General features: G+C 62.5%; 8 protein-coding genes across 8 annotated transcripts in view; 4 read left to right on the top strand and 4 right to left on the bottom strand.

Annotated features, from left to right (window-relative positions):
* F751_4884 (Acetyl-CoA carboxylase) overlaps positions 1-4,440 on the top strand; it is a gene marked incomplete at both ends in the record, with an annotated part of 7,681 nt that extends 3,241 nt beyond the window's left edge. The window contains 8 exons of the mRNA XM_011400985.1: positions 84-182; positions 285-605; positions 1,518-2,324; positions 2,580-3,029; positions 3,207-3,308; positions 3,446-3,538; positions 3,797-4,156; positions 4,297-4,440. Of these exons, the coding sequence (XP_011399287.1) occupies positions 84-182; positions 285-605; positions 1,518-2,324; positions 2,580-3,029; positions 3,207-3,308; positions 3,446-3,538; positions 3,797-4,156; positions 4,297-4,440 (2,376 nt within the window). The remainder of the gene's footprint in view (positions 1-83; positions 183-284; positions 606-1,517; positions 2,325-2,579; positions 3,030-3,206; positions 3,309-3,445; positions 3,539-3,796; positions 4,157-4,296) is intronic.
* Positions 4,441-5,070: 630 nt separating this feature from the next.
* F751_4885 (Cytidine deaminase) lies at positions 5,071-6,208 on the top strand (the record flags this gene model as incomplete). The annotated part of the gene is made up of 3 exons (XM_011400986.1): positions 5,071-5,204; positions 5,330-5,534; positions 5,660-6,208. The coding sequence occupies 3 exons, from the start codon at positions 5,071-5,073 to the stop codon at positions 6,206-6,208; spliced, it is 888 nt and encodes a 295-aa protein (XP_011399288.1).
* A 313-nt stretch (positions 6,209-6,521) lies between these two features.
* On the bottom strand, positions 6,522-8,162 carry F751_4886 (Inositol-pentakisphosphate 2-kinase; the record flags this gene model as incomplete). Its single annotated transcript, XM_011400987.1, has 4 exons — positions 6,522-6,955; positions 7,131-7,659; positions 7,791-7,940; positions 8,058-8,162. The coding sequence occupies 4 exons, from the start codon at positions 8,160-8,162 to the stop codon at positions 6,522-6,524; spliced, it is 1,218 nt and encodes a 405-aa protein (XP_011399289.1).
* Positions 8,163-8,532: 370 nt separating this feature from the next.
* Positions 8,533-11,332, bottom strand: F751_4887 (S-(hydroxymethyl)glutathione dehydrogenase; the record flags this gene model as incomplete). Its single annotated transcript, XM_011400988.1, has 10 exons — positions 8,533-8,670; positions 8,832-8,916; positions 9,034-9,107; positions 9,215-9,319; positions 9,540-9,739; positions 9,945-10,094; positions 10,668-10,734; positions 10,851-10,870; positions 10,967-11,121; positions 11,220-11,332. The coding sequence occupies 10 exons, from the start codon at positions 11,330-11,332 to the stop codon at positions 8,533-8,535; spliced, it is 1,107 nt and encodes a 368-aa protein (XP_011399290.1).
* Positions 11,333-11,611: 279 nt separating this feature from the next.
* Positions 11,612-17,162, bottom strand: F751_4888 (Exocyst complex component SEC3B; the record flags this gene model as incomplete). Its single annotated transcript, XM_011400989.1, has 16 exons — positions 11,612-11,759; positions 12,128-12,204; positions 12,372-12,500; positions 12,651-12,798; positions 12,948-13,217; positions 13,381-13,589; positions 13,822-13,987; positions 14,152-14,259; positions 14,460-14,826; positions 15,030-15,130; positions 15,362-15,506; positions 15,631-15,781; positions 15,926-16,229; positions 16,376-16,554; positions 16,739-16,846; positions 17,082-17,162. 16 exons carry the CDS (start codon positions 17,160-17,162, stop codon positions 11,612-11,614), a joined length of 2,691 nt encoding a protein of 896 aa, XP_011399291.1.
* A 1,492-nt stretch (positions 17,163-18,654) lies between these two features.
* Positions 18,655-21,101, bottom strand: F751_4889 (hypothetical protein; the record flags this gene model as incomplete). Its single annotated transcript, XM_011400990.1, has 8 exons — positions 18,655-18,864; positions 19,100-19,305; positions 19,466-19,613; positions 19,734-19,800; positions 19,955-20,094; positions 20,272-20,383; positions 20,585-20,912; positions 21,008-21,101. The coding sequence occupies 8 exons, from the start codon at positions 21,099-21,101 to the stop codon at positions 18,655-18,657; spliced, it is 1,305 nt and encodes a 434-aa protein (XP_011399292.1).
* Positions 21,102-22,678: 1,577 nt separating this feature from the next.
* F751_4890 (hypothetical protein) lies at positions 22,679-23,701 on the top strand (the record flags this gene model as incomplete). Its single annotated transcript, XM_011400991.1, has 4 exons — positions 22,679-22,770; positions 23,010-23,153; positions 23,303-23,430; positions 23,613-23,701. 4 exons carry the CDS (start codon positions 22,679-22,681, stop codon positions 23,699-23,701), a joined length of 453 nt encoding a protein of 150 aa, XP_011399293.1.
* Positions 23,702-25,366: 1,665 nt separating this feature from the next.
* F751_4891 (hypothetical protein) overlaps positions 25,367-26,623 on the top strand; it is a gene marked incomplete at both ends in the record, with an annotated part of 3,213 nt that continues 1,956 nt past the window's right edge. The window contains 4 exons of the mRNA XM_011400992.1: positions 25,367-25,453; positions 25,572-25,683; positions 25,814-25,934; positions 26,204-26,472. Coding sequence (XP_011399294.1) covers positions 25,367-25,453; positions 25,572-25,683; positions 25,814-25,934; positions 26,204-26,472 — 589 coding nt within the window. The remainder of the gene's footprint in view (positions 25,454-25,571; positions 25,684-25,813; positions 25,935-26,203; positions 26,473-26,623) is intronic.

The raw sequence follows: 26,623 nt of genomic DNA on the forward strand, positions 1-26,623 counted from the left end.
GCAGCCCCCATTTCCCCCCCCCCCCCCCCATCACACCACATCAACCCACCACTACCCCCACACACACACCTCTCCCCCCGCAGCGCCGCGCGCTGAGCACGTACATCAAGCGCATCTATTTCCCTTCCATGCTGCACGAGCCCGAGCTGACGGGCCTGGGCGCACGCGGGTCGCTGGCCGCGGTTTGGGCGCATGCCTGTGCGGTTCCCGGCGCGGCCGCCGGCCCGCGCGCCGAGCGTCACGGCGCGGCGCTGGTGGTCCCCGGCCTGGCCGACCTGGCCGAGGCGCTGGCCGAGGCGGTGCACCTGCGCGCGCAGACGGGCATGGCGGGGCTGGCGGAGGGCGTGCTGCACGTCGCGCTGACGGGGGAGCCCGGCGCGGCGCTGGCGCTGAGCCCCGAGGCCCAGGCCGCGCTGGGCACCATCGGCACGGCTGACTACGCACCGCCCTGCGCCGACGAGGACGCGGAGCCGGGCGTGCCTGACCCCTCGGTGGTCGCCGCCAGCGCGGCGGCAGCGCTGGCGGCGCTGGCGCCACGCCTGGCCGCCGCCGGCTTCCTGGCGGTCAGCTTCCTGGCGCGGCGCGGCGGGCTGGCGCCGCTGCGGGTGGTGTTCTACGCCGCGCCCGGCGCGCCCGGCGGCTATGCGCTGGGGCCGGTGCTGGGCGCGGTGGAGCCGCCCACCGCCGCAGCGCTGGAGCTGGCGCGGCTCGCGGCGCGGCGCGGCGCGGCACACGCCTCCTCGCGCAACCGCCAGTGGCACGTGTGGTGCGTGGAGGAGCGCGCCGGGCCACGAAGCGCAGCGCTGCACCGCGCCTTCCTCCGCGGCGTGGTGCGCTCGCTGGGCCGCCCGGCGCTGTTGAGCGCGGGGTACGCGCGCAACGCGCCCGCCGTGGCCGCCGCGGCGCTCGAAGAAATCGAGGCCACGCTGGCCGGCGCGGCCGCGGAGCTGGGGCGGCTGGGCGGCCAGCGCCCCGGCGGCTCCCGCCCCGACTGGGCCCACGTCTTCCTGTCGGTGCTGAGCCCGCTGCCGCTGGGCGGCGCGCGCGACGAGGCCGGCGTCGCACACGCGCTGGTGGCCGGGGCGGCGGGCGTCGCGCTGCGCAACGCGGCGGCCCTCCGCGCCGCCGCCGTCGCGCAGTGGGAGCTGCGCCTGCGCGACGCGGGCGGCGGCCCCGCCTGGCGCGTGGTCGTGTCGGCGCCCACGGGGCACGAGGCGGGGGAGGAGTGCGTGGACGTGTACCGCGAGGAGCCGGGCCCCGGCGGCGAGCCCGTCCTGCGCGCGCGTGCGCCTGGGCTGCGGGCGCCCGGCGCCCTGGACGGCGCGCGCGTGCTGGAGCCGCACGCGCCGCTGGAGGCGCTGCAGCAGCGCCGCCTGACCGCGCGCCGGCACCGCACCACCTACGCCTACGACTTCCCCGCCGTGTTCGAGAACGCGCTGCGCATGGCCTGGCTGGAGCGCGCCGCGGCGGGCGAGGCCGCGGGGCCGGGGCCCGATGGCCGCCTGGTCACCGCCGAGGAGCTGGTGCCGGACGCCGAGCTGAACGGGTACGAGGGTGGCTCCGGGAGGATCTCGCTGGTCCAGCGCCCGCCCTCGCGCAACGACGTCGGCGTCGTGGCCTGGCTGCTGACGCTGCGCACGCCCGAGTGCCCGCGCGGGCGCCAGCTGGTGGCCGTGGCCAACGACATCACCTTCAACTCGGGGTCGTTCGGGCCGCGCGAGGACGCCTTCTTCAAGGCCGCCACCGAGTTCGCGCTGGAGGAGCGCCTGCCCCTGGTGTACCTGGCCGCCAACTCCGGCGCGCGCGTGGGCCTGGCCGAGGAGGTCAAGCGGTGCCTCAGGGTGGAGTGGAACGTTGCGGGGGAGCCCACCCGCGGCTTCAAGTACCTGTACCTGGACGAGGCCGACCACGCCGACCTGCTGGCGCGCGCGCCCCCCGACGCGCCCCCCCTTGCGTCCACGCCGCTGGACCACCCCGGCGGCCGGCGCCACGTCCTGCGCGATGTCGTCGGGCTGGAGGACGGGCTGGGCGTGGAGTGCCTGTCTGGGTCGGGGGCCATCGCGGGGGCCTACGCACGCGCCTTCCGCGAGGGCTGGACCCTGACCCTGGTGTCGGGGCGCAGCGTGGGCATCGGCGCCTACCTGGCGCGCCTGGGGCGGCGCTGCGTGCAGCGCCGGGAGCAGCCCATCATCCTCACCGGCTACGCCGCGCTGAACAAGCTGCTGGGGCGCGAAGTTTACACCAGCCAGCAGCAGCTGGGCGGGCCGCGCGTGATGGGCGCCAACGGCGTCAGCCACCACGTGGTCGAGGACGACCTGGCGGGGGTGGCGGCGCTGCTGCGCTGGCTGGCCTACACCCCGGCGCGCCTGGGCGACGCGCCGCCGGCGCTGCCCGGCGCGGACCCCGTGGCGCGCGCGGTCGCTTACGCGCCCGCCGAGGGCGAGCGCCTGGAGGCGCGCGCCGCCATCGCCGGCTGCGAGGGCGGGGACGGCGCCGGCGGCGGCGGCGGGCTAGACCGAGACCCCTCGCCTGCTTGGCGCGGCGGGCTGTTCGACCGCGGCAGCTGGACCGAGGCGCAGGCCGGCTGGGCGCGCACCGTGGTCACCGGCCGCGCGCGCCTGGGCGGCCTGCCCGTGGGTGTGGTGGCGGTGGAGGTGGGCACGGTCACGCTGCACGTGCCCGCCGACCCGGGCATGCCCGACTCCGCGGAGCGCATGATCCCGCAGGCGGGCCAGGTGTGGTACCCGGACTCCGCGCTGAAGACTGCGCAGGCCATCGAGGAGTTTGGCCTGGAGGGCCTGCCCCTCTTCATCCTGGCCAACTGGCGCGGCTTCTCCGGCGGCCAGCGCGACCTGTTTGAGGGCGTGCTGCAGGCCGGGTCGCAGATCGTGGAGGCGCTGCGCACCTACCGCCACCCCGTCACCGTCTACCTGGGGCCCGGGTGCGAGCTGCGCGGGGGGGCCTGGGTGGTGGTGGACTCCCAGATCAACCCCGCAGCCATCGAGATGTACGCCGACCCCACAGCACAGGTAGGAAGGTTGGAGTCCCGTTTTTCCTTGCAATGGTGTCCTGTTGGGACGGGACGGCTGCTTCAGTGGTCGCCTTTGTGTGTGATTGGGAGGAAGAGGGGGCCGGCAGGACCTGTCTTGAGATCATGTGATGGTTGCACCACCATTCAGCACCCCCTCACACATCTCCTGGCCCAGGGGGCGGTGCTGGAGCCACAGGGCGTGGTGGAGATCAAGTTCAGGAACGCGGAGCTGATTGCCGCCATGCACCGCCTGGACTCCAAGCTGGCGGAGATCAAGGTGAGGAAAGGGGGGGATGGGAGGATGGATGGATGTCAGGCGGTGCACCGGTCTGCGGCAAGGGGACCCCTTGGGTGCTTGGAGCGGGAGCGCCGCGCGGGCCCCTCACCACCCCACCGCCGCCGTGCGTGCCGCAGAAGGAGGGAGGCACCAAGGCGGCCGGGGCCGTCAAGGCCCGGGAGGCGGAGCTGCTGCCGGTGTATAAGCAGGTCGCCGAGCAGTTTGCGCAGGTGTGAGACTCTGGGGTTTGGGGGGTCCATCGATGGCATCTGGTGCCCTTGCAGCGCAGATGGCACAAATGTTCGTGCAGGTTGAAGCCTGGCGATGTGAGGCCCTGCACACCCGCTGCGATCAGCGCTGTGGAGTGAAGGTTTGCGTGGCCATCGATGCTCCGCACCACCTGCCCCTCGCCTGCCCTGCGTGCACATCCCCTCGCCGCAAGCCCTCCAATCATTGTCACCGACGTTCGACCCTCCCCATCCCGCCAGATGCACGACGGACCCGTCCGCATGCTGGCCAAGGGCGTCATCCGCGGCATCGTGCCCTGGGCCTCCTCCCGCGCCTTCTTCGCTGCGCGCCTGCGCCGCAGGCTGGCGCAGGAGTCGCTGGTGCGCCAGGTGGCGGCCGCGGACGCGGAGCTGTCCCCCGGCGAGGCCCTCGCCCGCCTGCGCTCCTGGTTCCTGTCCTCCCCCCTGCCTGCCGCGGACGCGCTGGGCGAGGCTGCCTCCCGCGGGACCGTGCTGGCGCGGGCCGTGGACGACGCGGAGGCGCTGTGGCGCGACGACGCGCGCTTCCTCGCCTGGGCGGAGGCGGAGGCCGGCGCCTCTCGCATCGCCATGGAGCTCAAGGTGGAAACGGGATGGCGGGGGTGTGGGGATGGGGCGATGTGAGGGGGGGTCCCGATCGATGGACATGCGAGTGTGCTGCGCGGGCAAACGCGCTCGCTCCCCTGCATCCTGACCTCGCCACTCCTTCACCTCCTGCGCAGGCGCTGCGCACGGGCGTCGCAATGCGGAGCGTGGAGGAGCTGTGCCAGACGCCGGAGGGCACCCTGGGGCTGGTGAGGGGTCTGGACGACGCCATCAAGTCCAACCCCGCCCTCTTGCTGCAGCTGCGCAGCCTGCTGAAGTGAAGGTGTGGGTGGTCGTCCCTTGATTTCAAGCAACGTTTCTCCCCTACGAGAGCATGCCAAGCCCTCCCTCTGTCCCATAAACAACTTGGTCTGGACTCATACTCAAAGCCACCCATCAGAAGAGCACCTGCTTGACCCTTGCCAATTGCCTTGATATGCTAGAGAGACAACCCAAATCGGGCACCTTGCTTGTAATGACAATCTTTTAGTTGGCACGTGGGAGGGCCGAGATCATGGGAGAAGAGCGCGCCCAAGTTCGGTACTTGTGAGAAACCCTTGAATTTCCATGGACCCTGCTGGGCGCAGGCCGCCGAGGTAATGTCGCAATTGGCATCACAGCGTGCAGGATCGAGTCGTCCAGGAGGACGGGGGCTCCTGGACGATGGGTGCCCGGCGTTCGGCTGGGGTCGCTCCCTGCACGCCGGTGAGCTGGGCTCACCACCAGGGCGTGGAATGGAGCACCAAGAAGATCGTACTCGCATGCCGAGACCTCTAAGCACCAGTAATGATGGCCTGATCTGCCTTCTCTCTGCACAAGCGCAGGCACCGAACGGGTGTGAACCTCTCCCAGGGGCTGCCTGTCCGGAACCCTCCCCACTCGAAGAATGTGCCCAGCTCCTGTCCCTCGACATGCTCGTTCCAGCGGACAAGTTCCGTGCGCTGAGACGAGCACATGCCGATGGGCGGCAGGCCGGCATGTGGGACGCCCTGATCCGTGCAGCTGCAGCCAATGCCATAGCCCCCATCTCGGGGTTCCGAGTCGGGTGAGTGGCATGACTGCCGGTACCATGCATTGGCATGATTGCCGGTATGATGCATCTCCGTGGCCACCATCGCTCCGTTGCCAGGAAGCCGGGCTGAACTCCTTCCACCAAGAACACACACATAGGGCGGTGGGAGTGGGGGCCTCCGGGGCCGTTTATGCCGGCGTGAACATGGAGTTTCCGGGCGTGCCCCTGTCGGCCTCGGTGCATGCGGAGCAGTTCCTGGTGGTCAACGCGCTACAGCACGGGGAGACCGCCCTGCGATACATCGCCGTCTCTGCCGCGCCCTGCGGACACTGCCGCCAGTTCATGGCCGAGCTGAACGAGGTGGTGAGCGTGGCGATTGGTGAGGAAGGATCTGCCGCTGATGGGATGTGCGCTCTCTGTCCAACGGCAGCCGCCCGCACGGCATCGAGGTCCTTCCGAACCAGGTTCCCGCCTCCCTCCTGCCCCAGGAGGAGCTGCGGATCTCTTTTGGAGGCACCCCCCCTTTGTCCCTAGACCAGCTCCTGCCCCATCGGTTCCGGCCCTCCGACCTGCTGGGCTCCGGCCCGGGGCTGAGGCCCCTCCTCTCCGGCAATCTGAAGGCCGGCGGGCCAGGCTCCAGCTCAGATCCGGCCCCCGACGAGGCCCTCGCGGCCGTGGATTCGTCGCTGGATCCCGGTGTCCTGGAGCTCACACAGGCTGCTCTCGCGGCTGCAGCCCGCTGCCACGCGCCCTACTCCCTCTGCCGCTCTGGCGTGGCGCTGCGCCTGGGGGCAGAGCTCGCGGGCCCCGCCGTCAGCGGCGGCTACGTGGAAAGCGTGGCGTACAACCCCTCCCTTGGGCCGCTCCAGTGCGCACTGGTGTGCATGCGCCTCCGGGGCCATGCGGACTGGTCGCGCATCGAGGAGGTGGTCCTTGTGGAGGACCGCCAGGCAAGCGTGAGTCAGGAGGCCGTCACCGCCGCCACGCTGAGGGCCATTGCACCCCGTGCCAGGCTGCACATCGTGCACCCTCGCTGACTTGGCGGGCGATCAGTCAGTGGTGTGCTCACCACCTGTGCTGTCCGTGGAGGGGACCCCCCCGCGGAATGTCGAGGATCATCTCGGGTACGCTGGTTGGGCTCCTCCCCACCCCAAGCAACCATGTGCCAGTGTCAAGTGACCTTTGCTGCTCTAAGATTCCATAATCGAACTTTGCCAGGCTTGTGATGACTTGACATGCGATCATTGGCTCGTCATGTGGCCTATGGTTTACAGGGGTTGGGGAGCCAATACCAATAGGGGCCGTCGCCCCACACCAAGCCCAGCCAAGCATGCACACCTGCATCCCAGATCACTCCAGGTCGTGGTCGGCTGCGGGCTCGATGCCACCGGCCACACGCATGATCTCGGCGTCCAGCGCCAGGTGGCGCGCCAGCTTGGACACCGGCTTCCTGTCCAGGTCTATCACGGTCAGACGGTAGAACACGGCGCCGCCGCCATGGAGCGTGACCCGGCCCGGGGCCTCCGCCGTCTGCGGCCGCATGGGCCCCCCGCCAGAGCTTTCTCGCCGCAGCGCCAGGAGCAGGGCACAGTCACGGGCCGTGCAGGAGGTAAGGTAGTCGCGCAGCAGGCTCAGGGCCGCCTCAAGTGCTGGAGTTGGCGGCAGGATCCCCTGCTCGCGCACCTCGGGCGAGGCCGCGTCGAGCAGCGCCTGGTACTGCGCATGCACAGCATGGATGTCCGTGGAGCAGAGCCGCTGTACATCCAGGATTTGGGCCAGGGCATCTGAGAATGTTTGAAGCAGGAGAACGAGGGTTGGCTGAAAGGGCAGTGGCGTGCCTGAGTTTGGGGTGCCAATCGAGTGTGGGAGCGTCTTGGCGATGAAACCCATCAGCTCCATGCCCCAGATCATTCCACCGCCTTTCCTCACCCCTCAATCCAACCGATCGCTCTGTCGTACCTTCTTGCACGAGCACGTCCCGGACCACAGTCAGCAGCGCCGCCCCAGGCGTGTCGTGCACAGCACGGCAGGGGCCCAACAGGGCGACGGATGCGGAGTGCAGGCCTCCTGGCTTCCCGTCCACGGCTGTGAGAAAGTTATTCTGCGGTGAGCGGCCCAGGGCCTGCAGTGCAGTCCAGACGCGGCCGGCTTCGCCGGAGAAGAGGTCCAGGGGGTCATACTCGCTGGGCACTTCTATGGCGCCGGTGGCCGCCTTGAGATGCTGGTGCAGCTGATATCGTGAGGCGCCCAGCTTGGCGGCTCGGTGCTGAGGGGGCACGGTGTGGGCGTGCGGCAGCGCTCCCCACTTGGGCTTGATCTCGACGGAGACCGTGGGGCGGGGGCGCAGGTCCCGGCCGCTGCTGGTGTCGGCAGGCAGCAGGCGGCTGTCGCGCATCAGCATGACACGTCGCACATCAACATCCAGCCGCTCGAGGCATGGCCTCTGCGCCAGTGTGACGAGGAAGGCAGGTTCCACCGGGACCCAGTGCTGTTGAGAGAGGGGCGAGGGAGGGTTGGGAGTTGACATCCTGAGCACTGAGTGGCAGGCAACTTGAAGGAGAGCAGTTGCAGGAAACACCCCCGGCCCCACATAATCCCAGCACCACCTTCATCCCCAACCTGGACAGGGAGGTACTTGGCATCCACCAAGGGTCCCATGACCAGGCGGACGTAGGACTCATCCAGGTCTGCCGGGTTTCCTGAATTCAGGCCTTGCAGGAACGGTGCCCAGATCTGGGTCTCAAGAAAGGCAGACACCAGATCCGGGGGCTGCCGGATTTTGGGGATGCGCAGAAGCCAACCCACCTGCGCCCAGGCCGAGGGTCTCCGGAGGTTGTGATGGGGACCATCTTTGCTCGCTTCAAAACAGGCCGCCCACGCACTCACATCTTGGTCCGGCCCTTGTCGCTGGAGGACGTAGTTGGCTGCTCCCTGGGCGAGCAGCTCCCAGTCACCAGGCGAGCCGAGTGCTGTCGGGGGAAGGTGCAACATTCACAGATTCGAGTTCAAACGCATCCTGTAAAGAGTGCTCCGGGTATTGCGAATAGCACAATTTTACAGGACTTGCTAGCTGATACTCGGAATGGATGTTTTAACAGGAAGGTAACAGTGGGCAAAAGCCGATCCAGGGACGTATCTATGTATTCTTCAGACACATTACAATTGCTACTGATGAGCAGACACACATGAAGACACAGGGATCCTATGATGAGTATATAAAATCATGATCTAGGTCACAGAGATGCTCAGAGAGCACACATGCTTGATCACACGCAGCTCAGCCAGTAGTAGTACCCGACCCTTTGCTGTCGTTCAGAGAGATGTACGCCTGACGACACCTCAAAGGTACAGCACGTCCGGTTCACTCGCCCTTCAGTGCTGGCTTCAACACCACCTTGACCACCTCATCCGTCTTCTCGTCGAACATCTTGTAGGCCTCGGGAGCTTGCTCCAGCGGAAGCTCATGCGTCTTGACGATGGTGGGGTCCAGCTTGCCCTCCTGTGAGGCAATGGGGTAGTTGGCAGGGGCGATGAGACTCAGTGAATCCCAGGGCAGGGCTCCTTGGCGATCAAGACTGATTAGAGTGCACCAGGCCAATCTCAAGGTTGTCTTTCTTGCAAGATTGAATACAAACCATCCTATCACAATTTTGCAACCACCAGAAAGGGACTTGCCTGCATCAGCTTGACAAGGGTGGGCCAGTATTTCTGGCAGGGAGTCTGCCCACCACTCATGGTCATCGACCTGCACAGAGAGGGTTGATGTGCATGAGATTGCAATCTTAACTCCTGGTGTGCAGCCTTGGAGTCGGGAACCCAAAGGGATGCAACACGTTCGCCTGTGGCCCCCCCCATCGCTTACTTCTCCATGAAGGCGCCAATGTTGAAGTGGTTGCAGTAGCCTGCGTACGCTCCAATCACAGAGATGCGCCCATGCTGCGCGGTGGGAGTGAGGGGCTTGGCTTGGCCTGAGAGTTGCAGATGGACTTAGATCGCGGCACGTCCCGAAACAAGCTTCGATATTCCCCTGATAGAGGCCCCACCTTGCGAGTGGCCTCGATCATCTCATTAAGGACCTCGGATGGATCGGTCTCCAGCATGAGGGCCTTCTCAATCTTGTGCAGCCAAGACGTGGCATAGTGCAAGCCCTGTTTGAGAAGGAGGTCGGGGGTACTCAGCTGTCGCAGCAGAGCAGTCATGTCAAAGTCTCTGTGTTGAGGGACTGGACAGGGTCGTGCATTTTTGCCGATGCCCGCGGATTAAGCCATGCCAGCAAGGCACACCGTGGAGCCAAAGGACCTGAACATTCCATGACTGATGCTGCTCCTGCTTCACATCGTCGCACACAAGAAAATCTCGGCCACTCACCACCGCCTCGATGGCCACATCAGGCCCCGGTCCGACAGGGAAGATCTTGTGCAGGGCCTCCAGCACCTTGACCTCCTTGAAGTTGACGGTGTGGATGCCTGGCAGCTTGGCAACCGCGTAGTCCAGCCTGTACTGCTCCGAGTCGATGATGGCCACCTTGGCTGCACCGCGGACGTAGCAGGACTGGGCCGCCAGCAGGCCTGTCGAGTGCGGGAGCATTGGGCAGTGCTTGGGGCGGACACGCTTTGTAATGCATTGGGATTCAGTACAAGGTCGCAAGCCGTGCTACGTCTAGGGACACTTCATTCTGAACCAAATGACTGCAAAATTCCCACCATCCTGCCTCGACCAATTTGGTGACAGTGGCAATCACATCCACCTCCCACAACAGCTCTTCCCACTCACCGACGGGTCCGGCGCCCCAGATGGCGACGTTGTCGCCCTCTCCCACCTGGCCGCACTCTGCGCCATGCCAGCCAGTGGGCATGATGTCGGAGAGGAAAATGACCTTGTCGTCGGGCATGCCCTCCGGCACCTTGAGGCAGTTGACATCGGCTACAGGGGTTTGAGGACGAGGAGAAGGGTCTGAGGCGCGCCGCGAGAGACAAATTGAAGTAGCCAGATCAGGCATAGGGCCCGAGAGTTGATGTGCAAGCACCAGCTGGGAGGAGGAATTCGCCCAGGCTGACACCCCAATGTGCAAACTCACCAAACGGGACGCGGGCGTACTCTGCCTGGCCGCCATCCCAGCCTCCAGTCATGTGGCTGTACCTGCAGAAACAATTCGAAAAATTCAGCGAGCAAATCCTCATGATACTATCTACTGAGAAGAAGTATAAATGAATCACATCCCAGGAAAATATCATGACCTATACCCTTGACACACCACCCTTTAGGAGAAGAGTGCCCAACGTCGTACCCAAACAGTCCGGCTGTGTTATGCCCATACAAGAACTCCTGCTCCTTGCTGGGGTTGGTGGAGTCACAGCAGGAGAACTGGCTCTGCATGGCGAAGACTTGCAGACCATGTCAGATGTTGAAGGAAATTTTGTGTGCGCTCTGACATCAGACGATGCAGTCAGTTACAACACCTCCCTCTTGCCTTATTGCAATAGAAACAAGATCCACATCCGATGTCGAAGGCGACGACGACACGGTCTCCGACACTGAACTTCTTCACATTGGGTCCCGCGGCCTGTGTTGGAGAAGCAATGGAGAGTGTGGTAATGAGCATTGTCCCCAGGTCCCTTGCAATGAAGCTCCGAAGATACTCATCTTTCAGGCGCACAATGCTTCTCCTTATATTCTTACTTCCACAACGCCCATGAACTCTGCAATGTTGAATGATCAAGTGGAGGGAATAGTTTGGCGCAGGCCTCTTCGATGTGCAACGCTCGTATGCAAAGATTGGATGCACCACAACTCACCATGTCCCACGATGTCGCCCTTCTTCATTCCGGGCATGGCACCATTGTAAAAGTGCAGGTCCGAGCCGCAGATGGCAGTGGTGGTGACACGAAGAATTACATCACCCTCATCGGTGACTTTTGGAACTGGAACTTCGACCACCCGAATGTCCTTCCTGTGATGGGCGTGAGATACAAAACATTCTATGACGTCCACATTACCCTAGATACTATGTCGAGACGCATCAGTGCTCTGGAAAACTACACCACTTACGTTCCGAACCATTGCACAGACTTCATGGTCCGGGTCTCGTCCTTGATGGAGGTGATGGTCACCTCGGGGGTGGCATCCCGCTTGGGCATGAGTTTGCCTGCCAGAGTGGTCATTTTGGAGGACTGCGTCGATCCAAGCCTAACGTCTGATATGAGTGTAATGTATGCCCGTACTACACTAAGTGATCTCCCTGTTTGGACGACAATGCTGACCATGTGTATGGTCTGATGCTACGCCCGGGGCGCAGATCTTCCGGTCGGCAACGGCGCTGCAACCACCGCGCAGCTGGATATGAATTACGTCATCCTTATTCGTACTTTCGACCTGCAGACAAAATACCATTATGCAAGAATGTATTTGTTACAGGGCATGATGGAGGGCCATCTTGACTCTCACGGCGCTGCCTTGGTCTGCATGGGCTTTGTGCTCAAGAATTGTGCCTTGAGCTGGGGCACAGTGAGTGGGAGGTCAAAGGTAGGGTACCAGGTACGCAGCTGCTTGGGAATGCGCTCCCAGCGCGAGAGGCAGATGGCCTCCAGCCTGCATATGGTGCGAGGTATCAAGGGCCTGAGGCAGACAGTCACTTTTGACAGGGCGATGACTGGGTGTATGATGCATGCTCTCCCCAACAATCCGCCCGCCCCTCTTGCCTCTGCCAGATGCGCGGCACCAGTTCGGGGCTGCTGCTCCCAAAATGCTTGAGCAGACGCTGAGCGAGAGCCCCCAGCTTCTTGGCCAGACCGTTTGTTGAGGTGCTGCATGAGGAATATTATTGTTTGAGTCCGGGATGACGAGGGGAGCCTGGAAGCTGTCGCCGGGATGAGAGCATGTCAGCGCGTGGCACGACACCCAGTCCCCCTGCGTGCTGCCATGCATGTGTGTGCTCCTACACCCCGACGCACGCGAACATCGACGTCGCGTCTGACAAGCTGATGGGGGCCGGGGGTCGGGTGCTGGGCTGGCTATTGCACAGATCATCCAGTTTCTGCATGGATGGGGTTGCAGGTGTGGAGATGGGTTTGTTGGGTACTTGCAGCATGGAATTCATGTGCGCTTTCCATGGTTCAGTGCCCCACAAACTGCCACGAAACCCTCAGGTCAACCCCATTCGATCCACTCCCACAGCACATGATGAGCGCCACTCCCTCGCACCCTGCTCAGCGCCAGGACCGGGGTGAAGCCAAAGTAGTCCACCTGCTGCTCGATGTAGGCGGCCTCGGCGGCATGGCACTCCGTGTCCACCCTCTGGGCGACATCAGCCAGGGGCCCCTCCCGCCGCGACTGCACCGCGTGGCGAGGGAATCTGGCGTGTTGAGGGAAGCCCGATGGCATGGCAAGCGTCAGGGGGGCTGTGCCTGGCCGAGAACACAAGGACCTGCCCTGCACGACACTGCGCGGACCCCCCCTCCCACCATGCCCTCTCCCCGCCACCAGGCGCCTCGCCTGGAATGTGCGCTGCAGGAGGACGTAGTTCTCCAGGCAGATGCGGGGCCCGTGCTTCTGATCCCGGGCTGCCACCTCGCCCACCGCCGCCAGCGCGCCCGCCAGCTGCGTGGCCCAGCCGCGGCGGGCCAGCGCTCTGCAGCCGGCGTGGGTGCTTGTGTGAGTGGGGTTTCAGGTTCTTGTGGTGTGGCTGCAACAGGTGGACATGTGAAGTAAACCAACTGATTCCTTTTCCTGCGATGAAACGTCAGATCTCCATCGATCCACAGCCAGCCGGGGACTCACAGGGCGGCAGCCTGCCCCGCTGCAGCGGCGCCGGGCTCGGCGCCTGGCGCGGCCCCAAAGGGGGACGGCCGAGGCGGCCCGCCCCGGACGCCGCTCAGCGTCGCGAGCCCCGCGCCTCGTCCGGGCGAGTTGCGCGGCCCCGGGCCGCCCTGGCTCAGCGCCGCCTCCACGCGCCGCACGCTCTCCAGGAAGCGTGGCAGGAAAGGGAGGACATGCGTCGACTTGACCGCCGAGGCGGACAATGCGCTGGTGGAGCGCTGCGCGACATACCTGCGCCGGGGGGTGGAAAGGGCGGCAGTGAGGGCGCGGGCGTTATCCACGCACGAGACGGTTATGCTCTCGCTTGGCCCATGCACAGACGAAAATGATGGTAGTGTCTGTGCAACAGGCATGCAGCGCCGGGACCACCTCCCAAAACACACACCCTTCGCACCTGCGCATGCCGGCCAGGCTGCTCTCGTTCGCGGCATCGACAGCACCGGTGAGCTGCGCCTCCACGCGCTCGAGGAGCCCCAGGAGTGCAGAGGCCACCTCGTCCTCTCCTTTCCCCTGCCCAGACCGCGTGAGCCGCCGCTGCCAGGCAAAGACGGCTGCCAGGGCAGGGATGCCCACCAGGGCGTGTGGGCCCTGCATTTCCGAGGCCTGCGGCATGGTTTGACACGAGAAGGGGTTGCGCGTGGCCAGGCTCCAGCAACACTGGGCACAGCAATGCAAACACCGGCCCCACGCCACGCGGTCGCGCTGCATGCATCCAGCGCATCGCCTGCTGGAGCTGTCCGGCGCATCCTGCAGCAGGTGGAACCCATGCACCCTCCTCCCCCCTCTCTTGCACCGCCCTTCCCAGCCCGCTGCCACTGCAACGGCCCGCCCTCACCAGGTTCAGGATGTGCTGGCCAGGCCCCGAGACGAGGACCTCGCCCAGGTCCCGTGGACCTTGGTCCGCAGGCCCCGGGTCGCTGCCGTCCTCGCTGCAACTGAATATCTCACTGGCCACGTCCAGCTCTCGCTGAGCCAGGGGGATGAACGTGTCCAACAGCTTCCTGGGAGGCGACACAAGGGTAGGGCCAGGAACATGGCTGCATGGGCGTGCCAGGCAGCCTCTCACCAGAAAGTAAGTAGTAAACCCAGTTTCTTCGCATGCCGTTTCCCCAATCTGCATCCAGTCAACGTCCTCCCTCCCACCCCAGCCCTCCCCAGTGCTCACTGGAGCCCGGTGACAAACGCTGTCTCCAGGACCGGGGCGTCGGGCTCAGCCGCCCGTGCCTCCGGGTCCGCCTGCGAAGCGAGGAGCGCATTCTCCTGCCGCCGGGGCCTGGTGGGGGATGCGGAAACCTTCTGACGTGAGCAGCCACCACCGATTCTGGAGCCCATACGGGCATCGTCGCTGGCAGGGAGCTTGTCTCAGCGACGTAGGCCCCCCTGATGAGCCCCCCCAATCTGCGCCCACCCCACTCACCCATTCTCTTTCAAACACCCCCCCACCCCCCCTCCCCCCTCAAAGCCCTAGCTCACATGGCAAAGGACTGGCCGCGTGGGGCTACGGACGCTTGGCTGACTGGGGTTGCCGGCAGCGCGGCGGACAGCGTCTTGGTCAGCTGTGCGGCGGCGCTGCGCGCCGCCTCCGCGATCTCCCGCGCACTGCGAGCGAGCAGCGCGGTAATCGCGGCGCAGTAGCCGCGCCGCAATCGGTCGAGGTCGGCGGGGGAGACGCGCGCCGCGAGCGCCAGCAGCGGGCGCAGCTGCCGCGCGTGGGCGTGCAGGCCGGCCAGGTCGACGCCTTTATGGTGGCCGGCGGCGAGCTCAGACTCGACAAAGGCGACGGCCCTGGCCAGGGCGCCGCGCTGCAGCGCCGCCAGTTCCACCCCCCGCCTCTGAATCGCTGCGTTTTAGCGGAAAGAGAGGGGGAGGGGGTGGGGGTTGAAAGATCAATCGAGTCACCCCTTGACAGAAAGAGGGGATTTGGTGGTACTGGGTAGTGGACAGAGAAAGTGGGAAGAAATTGAACAGAGTGAGGACACCACACATCATTTTCCTCGGCTGGCATAGTCGGCCGGTCTCACAGGTCCCCTCAGCACCACCCACCTGTCATCGCGCGCAGGTGGCCCGGCAGGGCCCCAGAGGTGCTGCTGAGGGAGACCACGCGGCGGCTCAGCTCGTCAAAGGCGGCCACAAACGCGCCCACCCTGTGGTGGTATGCACCAGGTGCATGCAGCGTCATGGGAACTCGACAGTGCCCTGACTTTGACGGCAAGGCAGCCGCCAGCATGGGCAGGGTGCAATGAGATTATGGAACGGCCAGCACTGAAATGGACCAACCCCTCCTGATGGCAGTCACTGATGGCAGTGGCGTGGCGGGACTATGCAGTTCGGTGTGGAAAACAACCCCCCGTCCACAGAGGCCGTTCATCACCCACCCCGACATGCTGAGCTGGCGGTGCATGAGGATCTTTTCGGTGTCCGGCCCCAGTGCGAGCTGACTGAGCAGCGAGTCCAGGGTGTCCAGCAGCGCTCCGTCGTTGCGCGACTGGGTCTCCAGCTGGTTGTTCCGCACCTCGATGGCTGCAGGCGCAGGCGTGGGGCGGGTGGCGGGGCCTCCAGGTCGGGGAACGGGCGCGCCCCCGCCACCAGCAGGCATGCGGAAGCCTGGCAGAGCGGCGGGACATGCGGGGGCAGCCTCCCTCACCTGCCACGTCCTGGCGCATCAGCCCCATCTTGGCGTCGAAGATGGACAGGTTGTCCTCCAGGTCATCCAGCAGGCCGATGGTGGCATCCAGGTCCTGCCTCAGGCTCAGCACCTGGTCCTCGCTTTCCAGCAACTCATGCACCCCCGCATCCTTCGTCGGCGTGGGAGAGGGTGGGGGAGTCATGGCGTCGGGGCGCTGGTCCAGCGAGGTCCAGGATGGCTGCGCAGCGCAGAGCCCCGGCCACGCAGTGCCTGAGCCTGCATAGCCCCCCAACCTTCTGCACAAAGTGCTCACCTCCAGGGCTTCCAGCTCGGTGGTGAGCTGCAGGGTGACTTCCTCCAGGCTGCCGCCCGCGCCCGCCACGAGGGCCAGCAGCGTCTCCAGCTGCCGATCCTCGCGCGGTGGGTTCCTCGAAACAGACCCTGCGCGACCCTGGACGATGTGCGGTTTTGCGGCCCTGGGGGCGGGCTGGGATGCGACCCCGGGCAGGTCCACACCCGCGGTCGCCTTGGCCTGGGGTGCGCCGGCATTGGCGGCGAACACCCTCAGCTCCAGGTCCTGGATGCCGAGCATGGCTGGCTGGCAGTGCTCCTGCTTCCTGCACGTCACAGGGGGGGTGGGGGAGGCGGGTGCGCCGATGCAAGGGCGACTGTCAGGGTCATACAGGTGAGGAGGGCAGGCCTTGTTCCTGGTGACCCTCCCACACCCCCGGACTGCACTCGCATTCCTGAAAGTGACCCTTACGTGCAAAAGTCGTAGAGGATGCCCAGAAACTCCAGACGCAGGGCATCGGAGCTCAGCCTGAATGCCAGCTTGACCTCCCCGGAGGTGAAGGCGTGGCGTGAGAAGGACAGCTCGACCAGGCCCGTGCCGGGGAAGCACTCCATGCGAGAGAGCGCCTTTGTACGGAAAGCCTTGCGGACCTGCTCGCGGCAGTCGAGTGCAGCGAATCACCTGGGCATGCTCATTTGCTGGTGGTCATTGCAGGGAGCCAGTCATCATCACTCCAACTACAGTGCAGCTTCCTGTTCAGGGTACCTACTTGAGTGCACCACCCATTTGAGCAGGCACAATGAACCAAGAGGCCCCAGCTGCCAGCTCTCCCACCTGGTAGCTCCCTTGGACGAGCTTGCAGACCTGGAGCGTGCCCTTCAGCCCCTTGAGTCGGCTCCGCTTCCGATACGTGAGCACCAGGAACCTCTCCCCCGACACAGGCTGCGAGAAGGGTGTGGCAGCGGTGTTGGATGTGCTGCGAGCAGGAAGGGTGAGGAGTGACCTAGTGCAAGGCATGGATCACCACACATCTCACGACCTTGGGTGGGCCTCTCTGGCCTGCATGGCTCGAGCTCCCAGGTACACACTTTTGTGCCTGCAGTGGGAACAGTCTCGTGGTAATGGTGCTATACTGTCTTTGGGATGTACTGCTTGTGTGGTCAATGCGGCGACTCACCTGGAAGCAGGCCAAGACCTCGTCCTCGGTCTGTACGAATAAACGATGGATCTCCCGAGGGATTGGCGTCTGCTTTTGCATCTGTTCTTCACTACAATATAATTTAAAGGCTGATCACTCCGGCTGATCCCCGAGGACCGGTTGATCTTCGGCGCATCGTCGAGACAACGAGTGCCCCGTGTTAAAAACAAGATGCGGGCCGAGGAACTGTCAAAAAGGGTGCCACACGAAGAGAAAGACACCTATACTTTTCTGTCATCGATTCACTTGTCAATATAGTTGGAAAATGGGGTTGATCAGGACCTTTCGAGCCTGGAGCTCCCGAAATCACAGCGGAGGGGCATTTCACACAAAGCACGAGCAGGAGTCCTCCTCCGAGACACAAGATATGCTCATTGCACCGAAACGAGTCTTTCCGATCCGGGATGGGTGACCCACCGGGAATGGAAAATACTGAGGCCGGTGCGAGGCTAGCTCGACTTTTGTACCGCAAGCTGAAGGTGTTCATCGACGACGGGAGGGTCCTTGTGGGCGAGCTGAGCTGTCTCGATGCTGATGGAAACATCATCCTGGCTGGAGCGCATGAGGAGATAATTGATGAGCACGATGGAACCTGGTGGGTGAGGGCAAGTGGTGTTGCAGTCCACCGCTGCTGCTTGGGTGCGGCCACGCGCTGTGAAGTGCCTGCAAGCAATCCAAAACAGGCAGCCTGAATCGTTTGGGGAATGTACAACGGTTCAATGTCTCCTTTTCTCATACCTGATAGCACCAGGCAGCAGCCGATGGGCAGCATCCTGATTCCTGCTGCAAAGCGCACCAGGGTTCTTGTAGAGGTGAGGGGTATGCAGAGTTTCGGGAGTGCAGGCATGTCAACATGTAATACAATGTGTCCACTGGCAGCTTCAGCCTCGACCTTCTCACCCCCTTCAGGTGGGCGACGTCGAGGCAAAGCCCCTGGCAGCTCTCCTGCAGCTTTGAGACAGGGTTCATCCATCGCCTTGGATTCCCTCCCAGGATATCAACCGCCTGACAGAACAGAATGAATTTGTGACTGGCTTCCAGTACATCAATGTGAAGCTCGCAGTATTGAAACTGAATACCAGCATATAGCGGCATATGCAAGGGGTATGTCCTCTTCGCCTATCACTGCCATTGGCTTGACAGTCACCGATTCTATGTTCACCGTGGATGTGAAGATGGCAGGGACACCTGTTGCCCGGGAAGTGTATGGCACTCTCACTTCAAGATGCTGATGTTCAGAGCGTATCTTTTGTAAACTTGGGACGCAGGCTGGACGCCCGTTCATCGACACAAAGGAATGCTCCCATTCCAGGACATCACTTGTGCATCACGGATTCTGGTCCTCATTGCTCCACTCTCGAACAAGGGAAAGCCTTACAAGCACGAGTATGGGTTCAAGCTGCGTCTGAAAAGGTTTGTAGCAAGTATGCCTGCAATGGCCTTTGTTCGTGCAAAGTTGTTCCAGCGGCCACAACAGCCCCCTTCACTGAGTTGGTCATCACCTTGATGCTCGGCGCATCGGCAGCCCGGCCCTGCCCCAGGGCCCGCCGCCTCATACCCGCTTTCCCTTCACGCGGCGCCGTATGAGCCGGATCGCGACCAGGAGCAGGCCCACGGCAATGGCAAAGGTCTGGGCGCCCAGGAGGAGGGGAAACCAGCGGCCCAGCCTGGCTCGGATGAAGAGGTCCATCCGGTCCAGCGCATTCCCGCCCGCCTGGCGCTCCAGCGCGCCAAACTCTTGCACCGCATAGAAGGGGTAGCCCTGGCGGCATGGATGGTGGAAGGGTGAGGTGGAGCGGGGGCCGGCCCAGGCGCTCGATGGCTGGCACATGGCCTTGTGACTCGGCATGATACATCCTCGGCCCTGCATACCCCCAGCGCCGTAACAAGGCTCAGTGAGCCAACAATGGGCCAATTCCCGAGCATGTGCACTCATCACCAGACCCTGGCGGCAGTGCTACGTCGTGGGTGGCCCTTTCTTTCCCTCGCGCACTCACCAGCCGCCGCACGGCCGCGCGGGTGTAGCCAAACTGAGCCTCCCGGCGCGCCTCCTCCACGCGCTGATCGTAGGGCGCGCCGGAGGAGTAGATGGACTGGCCGGAGAGCTTCTTGGAGGGGTGGACCATGCACACCTCGTCGATGACGGCGATGCGGTTCTTGGGGTACTTGAGCAGGAAGGGCCACACAAAGTCCAGGCCCCAGCCTGGGGGAATGGGGAATAAAGGGGGAAGGGGTGTTTAGGAAGAGGTGACTTGTTCAGCTGGCACTGCCCATTCCAGCCCTCCTTCAGCTACCCCAGGCTGTTCACCCTCGGGAATGCACAATCTATGTAAGAAAGGGTGCACCTCCAGATCTCGTGTTACCTGTGTAGGCATCGTACAGGGTGGGCACGATGAATTCGTCATAGAATCCATCGCGCATTGTGAAGATGGGCGCCATGATCTCCACAAATGAAACGTAGCGCAACACCTTGTCGGGCTGCTGGTACATCAGCCGCCAGTAGGAAAAGGACTGCGAGAGGGGTTGGGGGTGGGGGGGTCCTTGTGCAGGCCGGGTGACAGTGTATCCAGGACCAGGAGCAGCGGCCAACCCCTCGCATCCCAACTCCAGGGCCCTACCGCAAGCTCCTACCTCTTGCGTTTCACACAGGCTTATCTGGCCCATCAGCAGGTTGTTCTCCTCAAAGATCTCGAACGCCCTGCTCCAGAGCATGGGGACGTAGGGCGACCTCTCGCAGAGACCTTGTCAAGCAACTGAGCGCACCAGGTACCAGCAATGAGGAAGCCCGCACGCCTCGTGTGGTGCGGCTCGTTGCACAATCCCAGCGCTCATGGACCACTCTCTTCCCATACCTGTTGATCTCGCAGGTGGACATGACCAGGTCATCATCTGCCGTCATCACCGCCTTGTACTGCGCCGTCAGGTTCTTCCACTCCGGCATTTGGTGCAGGGAGTAGAAGAGGCGGAACTTCTGGGCCTTGCCATGGTACACCTGCGTTGCATCCGGGCATGGGCAGGTTGCAGAAGCATGCATGGTCCTCTGATTCTGCGAGAGGAGATGTGCACCTGTCGGCCAGGAAATTCGATGATGTGCATCTGGCGCCTGCCACCGGTTATTCCCCAGGTAGATGGCGTGGGAAACTCCACCAGTGCTCCAACATCGTCCCACCATTCGCCCAATCATGGACACCTTTTTGCACTGGGGGCAGTCAAAGTATGCGTTGTCGCCAAAGTAAACCGCCACCAGGTCGAAGTTGGCCCACTTGGCATGGTTGAGCCACCTGCGAGTTGTGTTGCGTTGGCCATGAGGCAGTTGGCACACACAGCTTCTCCTGAGGGAAAGCTGAGCCCATAGATGATCCGACAGCCTGGAAGTCCCTGTCAGCCGGTGCACAGGCGTTGGAAGAGCAGCAAGCACTCTTCCTCAGCACACAGGCACACATCAAACCCAGGCGTGGCCCAAAAGCCACGAGGCCTCTCACGTGAGGGGGTTGCCTGTGTCTCCCACCGCGACGATCACAAGGTAGTCCTTGGCGGGCTGGTATTTCTTGGTCAGCTCGCACTCCCCGTTCACGATGGCCGTGGTCCCCCGATCGGCGCTATCTCGGGAGAAAAGGCCCTTCCACCAGGTGCCGGTCTTGTTCTTGACGGGTGTCAGGGCGGTGGTGTTGTCTCCCTGGTTCGCCAGGAATCGAGCTTGCCAGTCGAAGACGGAGGCTGTGACATTGGAAAAGTTTGGGTCCCGTCTCCGTGCCTGAGCACGCTCAACCCGGGCGTTGGCCGCGGCTGCACGTCGCGCCTTTACATCGGCTGCACAGGGGGACGACGCAGACGGGGACGGCTGTCAGCGCAAGCGCACAGGAATAGGATTCACAGGAACTGTTAGAGGGATCCTCCCAACTCACGATCTTCCTCCCTGGAGCGCACGGCCTGGCATTGCAGGAGCGAGACCACGGTCAACACGGCAAACACCCAGAATGCTCGTGGGGGCCTAGGCATCCTCCTGGCTACTTCATGCCACCTTGTCGCACGCCAACACCTTCCGCGAGCAAAATTAATGCCACAATGAAGGTGATCGGGGAGGCGGGGGAGCGTTGCTGGGACAGGGCGCTCTCTGGAGAGGCATCTCCTACGGAGCAGCTGGGCCGATTCAATGATTCAATAAAACCCACGTGCCTCTGTCTCGGACGTGTTGTTTCAAGTCAGACTCACCCGCGCCTTCTCCAATTTCATTCTAAATTGGGATATATAGAATGACAATAAGGGATAACCTTGCGTGAGTGGGAACGCGTGTGTCGAACACTGTTCTGGCTTGAGACCCCCAATGGCCGAGTGGCCGCAAGGTTCACAGAGGCTTCCTTGCCTTTTACATGGGCCGGCCCTGCACCTCCTCTGGCTTGTAATGGTATTTGTTACCCTCTGCCGTTCTGCCGAAACCGGTGCGATGCCATTTCTGGACTTTCAATTGGGTGGGACGTGAGTTGGTCGGCGCTCCTTGGCTCAACCCCCGGGAGCAGGACTTGTATTGCCCTGTTGAGCAAAAGTCTTGGGGCGACAACATTGAAGTTTGTGTCGTAAACCTTTCCTGCTGCCCCACTTCCCCCTGCTCCAGTCCTCACCGAGTTGCCACCGGCACTGGACTGGGCATACAACAGGACTGATGTCCACAAGCGAGTGAATGCTTATGCTGAGCAATTCCGATTGCAGAACATGCGCGGCAACCTAGCAGAAGAGACTCGAGTGCGTCAGACTGCATTTGAAAGGCTCAAGAGTCCTGTAGAAGGGTGAGCAGGGGTGATTGGTGAGTGGAGGCGGTGCTGGCATCCTTGGCAAGTATTGCACTGAGCCAGGTACCACCCTGATCTGGAGGAAATCCAGGGAGACATGTTGCAGAGTGTCTCTTAGACCTGCAAGAAAGTCACGGAATGCGCTACTCCTCCTTCCTAGAGAGTCCCAGCCACGGGACCTGGTGGTTGTAGCAGGCGGTGATGACTTTGACCCCACAAAGTGGACATCCCTTGGAGGGGCAAGGACCTGGGACCTGATCTGGATTTACTATGGCAATGCGGCTACCATCGCGTGTGCAGAGTGCAGCAAGGTGACCTGCTTGACCTCATTGCGCTTTGTGCGGGTTGGACTGGGGTTTGGGAGGGATATTATGGCTGTCATCCCCGCTCCTTGGACCCCAGGCCTATTGGCTGGCCCCGCAATCGCAATCTGTGCGTCTCTATACCTCCACAGCATCTCTTTATTCTGAGTAATTTGAGCGGTTTTTGTCCCTCTTGTCACCACATCCCATCGGCGCGTCTCATCCCCAGGTATATCGGGGCAGGGGCCCCAAGTGGAGGTTGGCATGGCGCCTCACGCTCCTGCCCGAGTGGGAAACTATGCGCAGCACCTACAAAGGTACAGGAATGGGGAGCACGGATACCGGGAGGGCTTCCAAACCTTCTCAGAACCACGCCAGCTTGCAACGGCCGCGGCTGTGAGTGTTTTGGGCTCTGGCACTTGGTCACTGACCCTCCCCCGTCCTCGATGGCTTAACAGCCATTGCGTTCCTGGACGATGACCTCATCATGGCGGACGTGGGCGTGCTCAACACAGCTTTTGCAGCGGTGACTGCCTTCCAACTCCTGCTCGCGCAGCCCAGTGTCTGCCGGGCGCACTGGTGAGGGGTGGAGGGGTTGCCGTGTCATGCCCTGACCCTGCCAGGCAATGATATCCTGACGTGCATTGCCCCGCCTCCAGGTGTGACTTTGTGTAGGGTGCAGAGGCCTGAGAGAGGCCCCAGGTGTCCAGCCACACCCTGGATATGCGACACTCATCCGAGTAGTTGTGGACACATTGATCCTTATAGGGATTCAAGCCGTCATGTGTTCCCACTCCCTGTGGCCCCCTCCTCTGCAGGTCCTTCACTCCATATGAGACATTGCGGCAGCGTGACGAAAGTATCCTGAGATACACCAATCTGGTGGAGATCATGGCCCCTATCTTTGACATGGACTTCTTCGACGAGCTCGTGAGGCTCACCCTGTACAATGCTCACTATGGGTGAGCCGGCTTGGGGCTGCGAGGGAGCAGGGATGGGGCCGTACGCCTGGGTCTCATATGGCATGCCCCGTCTCGTATATTGTTAGACATGAACAAACAGACTCAGAGGCTGCAGCAGTAACTCATGTATTCTCTCCCCACTTACCCAGGTGGGGCCTGGACTGGATCTGGCCAGACCTCCTGGGATATCCGTCGGACAAAATTGCCGTGATCGACGAGGTCTGCCTCTTCCACCCTGAATCCGCGAGGTTCAAGAGGAATTCGCTTTATAAAGTCGGTAAGAGGAAGGTGATGGTGGGCATGCCGTCCTGCTATAATAGGCTTTGATTGAGACACGGCGTGGGACTCTGAATTGCTGGGGAAGGCGTACAATCGGCCATGAATTGTGTTGGATATTTTTGCCTCGCGATTCATTCTGAAGAGCTTGGTTTAAGGAGCATCCCTCTGTCACATCAACAGTGGCTCCCTACACGGCAAAGGAAGAGGAGGCTCGCCGCTTTTCAGAGTGGAGATTCGATCCCAATGTCAGAGCTTCAAAGGTGTGGTAGGAGGATGTTTGGTCCGAGGGTATGTCTTGGCTTGCAGTAGATGCATGGGTGGCGGCGGCAGGTTGCTTGAAGTTTTCCCTTTCCATAACTAATGTGAGGGAGTGGGGAGGTCCACCTCGTCACTGGCGTGTCGACAGCGGCAGCCTGAACCGCTGCAGAGTCCTCGATGTCGGCGAGTACTCTTGCAAGTTCTCACCCTGCGTGAGAAACCATACGTGAGCTCTTTGCTGATCTTTGCAGGGATTCTCTCAGTGGTCCTGTGATGTGGTCGGCATTGTCAAGAAGGGAAAGGCAACCCCCACCCTGATAGCAGCAAAGGTGACGTCCTTCCTTCAATCTGCGCGGGTAGAATGTTGGATGCTGTCTGCAAACACCAGCACTCCCCATTAGATCTTACGAAGTACTCCTGCGGGCCCACAGGCTGTTGTGAATGTGGTAGCGTGGAGACTGCTTCCCTTTTATGGCGCTGGCTTGGCCATCACCTTCATGATCTTCTGGCTGAGGAAACCTAGAGTGCGTGTGCGGAAGCTAACGAGCAAGTAAAAAATATCGGTTCACGTGACCTCGGCATGCAATGAGAACATTCCTCATTGTAACATTGAAGATCGTGTATGCACGCCCCTCGCCCCCCCCCAACACACACACCAGTTTTGGGGGTGATTGGTTGGTTTGAATTGATGTTGTGGTAGGTGCCTGCAATCTGAGCATGCTGTGTGATGCTTGCACATCTCATGCATGAATGTTAAATGCGACGATCTGGTGGTAGTCTCGTCCTGCACAGGGAGGGGGCGGGGGGGATCTTTCACGTGGGGGCTTCCGCCTGGCGATCAAATTGGCTAGCATTGCCCTGTCACGTTTAGACCTTGACTGTAAAGAATTGGACGTCTCGCAGTAACTTCTGTCCGTCACGACGGTATGATGAGAGGTCAAGGCTAGTCGGGCTCTTGGAGCGACGGCAGTGTCGCGACACTCTCGGTCAGCTCTGGAGCAGCCGCAGGTCGCGGCGATGCCGAGCAATTATATATTTGCATGTATATTACTGCTCGGGACAGCTGGAGTAGCTCTGGCTCAAGGTGAAAGGAGTATTGTGCAACGCGCAGACTGCCGGAGGCTGCGGTCCAGGGTTTCAAACACAGAGTTTCCACCTGGTGGCACCGAGTTTGCCTTTGCGTCGCTGAGAAGGAAACAGATCCTCTACCACTTCGTTTCATTTCACAGTACCGACCTTGCCCATGGGTGAACCGCCACAGCAAGTGGACAAGGCCGACATGCATCGGCAGGTCCAAGAGTACCTGAAGGAGCACCAGCGAAGGCTCAGACAGAGTGCTGCTGTTGCACCGCATGATCGGGAAGCAGCAGCACTCAGGACCCTCAACGAGTCTAAGAAGTCAGAGTGCGTGGGGAACTGCACGCGGGGGTGCCATGCTTGATGCCTTTGGACGAGCGCTGGGTGCTCGAGAGCCTGGGGTGAAATGCGCTTGGCGCAGGGGCTGGAGCTACCGGGCACCAAACCATTCTTGCCCGTGCTGCACAACATGTCCCCCATCACTTCATGGTAGCATCACAGCGGCCAGAGTGACCGTCTCACGTATCCATTGCAGGCGAGCTGAGCGACGCCATCTTGTGGTGGTCCTGGGAGGGGACAGATTCAATGCCTCATCCTGGATGACCGACCCGGAGCATGCCACGTGGGATCTGTACCTCATATACTACGGCAGCAACCCTGCTAAGAGCTGTCCACTCTGCACAAAGGTGAGAGGGTCGAGCCGGATTGCCAGAGTGTGGAGAGGAGCGCTGAAGGAGGAGCCAGTGCCCTGTCGTTACATGCTGGCCAGCCCCACTGGCCACAGCACCCCACCCCACCCGCTAGGTGTTTGCCGGCCAGGGCGCCAAATGGCGGCTGGCCTGGCGATTCACTCTACACTCCGACTGGCAGCTCATCCGGAAAGCATACAAGAGTGCGGAGGGGGTTGTGTGCACGGGTGTGTGTCGGTGTCGAGCAGAGTTGTGAGGGAGGGGTTGTGCAGCCTGACGTCCATGAGCGGCAAGTTGATTGAACAGGTCGCTCTCGCTGGTGCTGATCCACATGCATTCCGGCCCCCTCCTTCCCAGCCATCTCCTTCATAGATGATGACCTTGAGGTGGCCGGTGGGGAGGTCCTGAACACAGCCCTCGCCGTGTTTGAAGCCTTTGACCTGCTCATTGCCCAGCCCAGCGTCTGCAACGAGCCTGGGTGAGTTTGCACCCGCCTGCCATGGGAGGGGGGAGCAGCCTGGATTGGGCCCAGCATGCGATGGCTGCTGACAGTGTTCCTCGTCCATGCTCCTATGCCCCGGGGTCTGGGCTCCAGGGCTCCCACTGGATGTGCATGGCCACCCCAAGTGCCCAGTGAGCTTGCACCGTCCCATGCCTCACCATCGGCCCTCTGTGCCTCCCCGCGCGCCCCCAACCGATCCCCAACCATCCTCCAACCATCCCCTGGTCGCCGCGCTTTCCACACAGGTCCTGGACGCCGTACCGCGCGCTGTTCACCGTGCGCTCCATGGTGCTGCGCTACGTGAACATGGTGGAGATCATGGCCCCCATCTTCGAGATGGAACTGTTCGATCGCATGGTGCGCCCCACCCTCTTCGACGCCTACTTTGGCTGGGGCCTGGACTGGCTGTGGCCCGCCCTGCTTTCCTACCCCCCGGACAAGGTGGCCGTGATCGACGAGGTGTGCGTGTACCACCCCAAGACGGACCGGAAGAACAGCGCCCTCTACAAGCTGGGTGAGCGTGATCGGAAGAGGGAGGGGGATACGCAACTGGTGGAGTGGAGATGCAACTGGTGGGGTGAGATGCAACTGGTGGGGGGAGATGCAACTGGGTGGGGGGGAGATGCAACGTGGGTGGGGGGGAGATGCAAAGTGGGGGGGGGAGA

Source organism: Auxenochlorella protothecoides (assembly GCF_000733215.1).
Source record: "Auxenochlorella protothecoides strain 0710 unplaced genomic scaffold scaffold54, whole genome shotgun sequence".
Taxonomy (NCBI): domain Eukaryota; kingdom Viridiplantae; phylum Chlorophyta; class Trebouxiophyceae; order Chlorellales; family Chlorellaceae; genus Auxenochlorella; species Auxenochlorella protothecoides.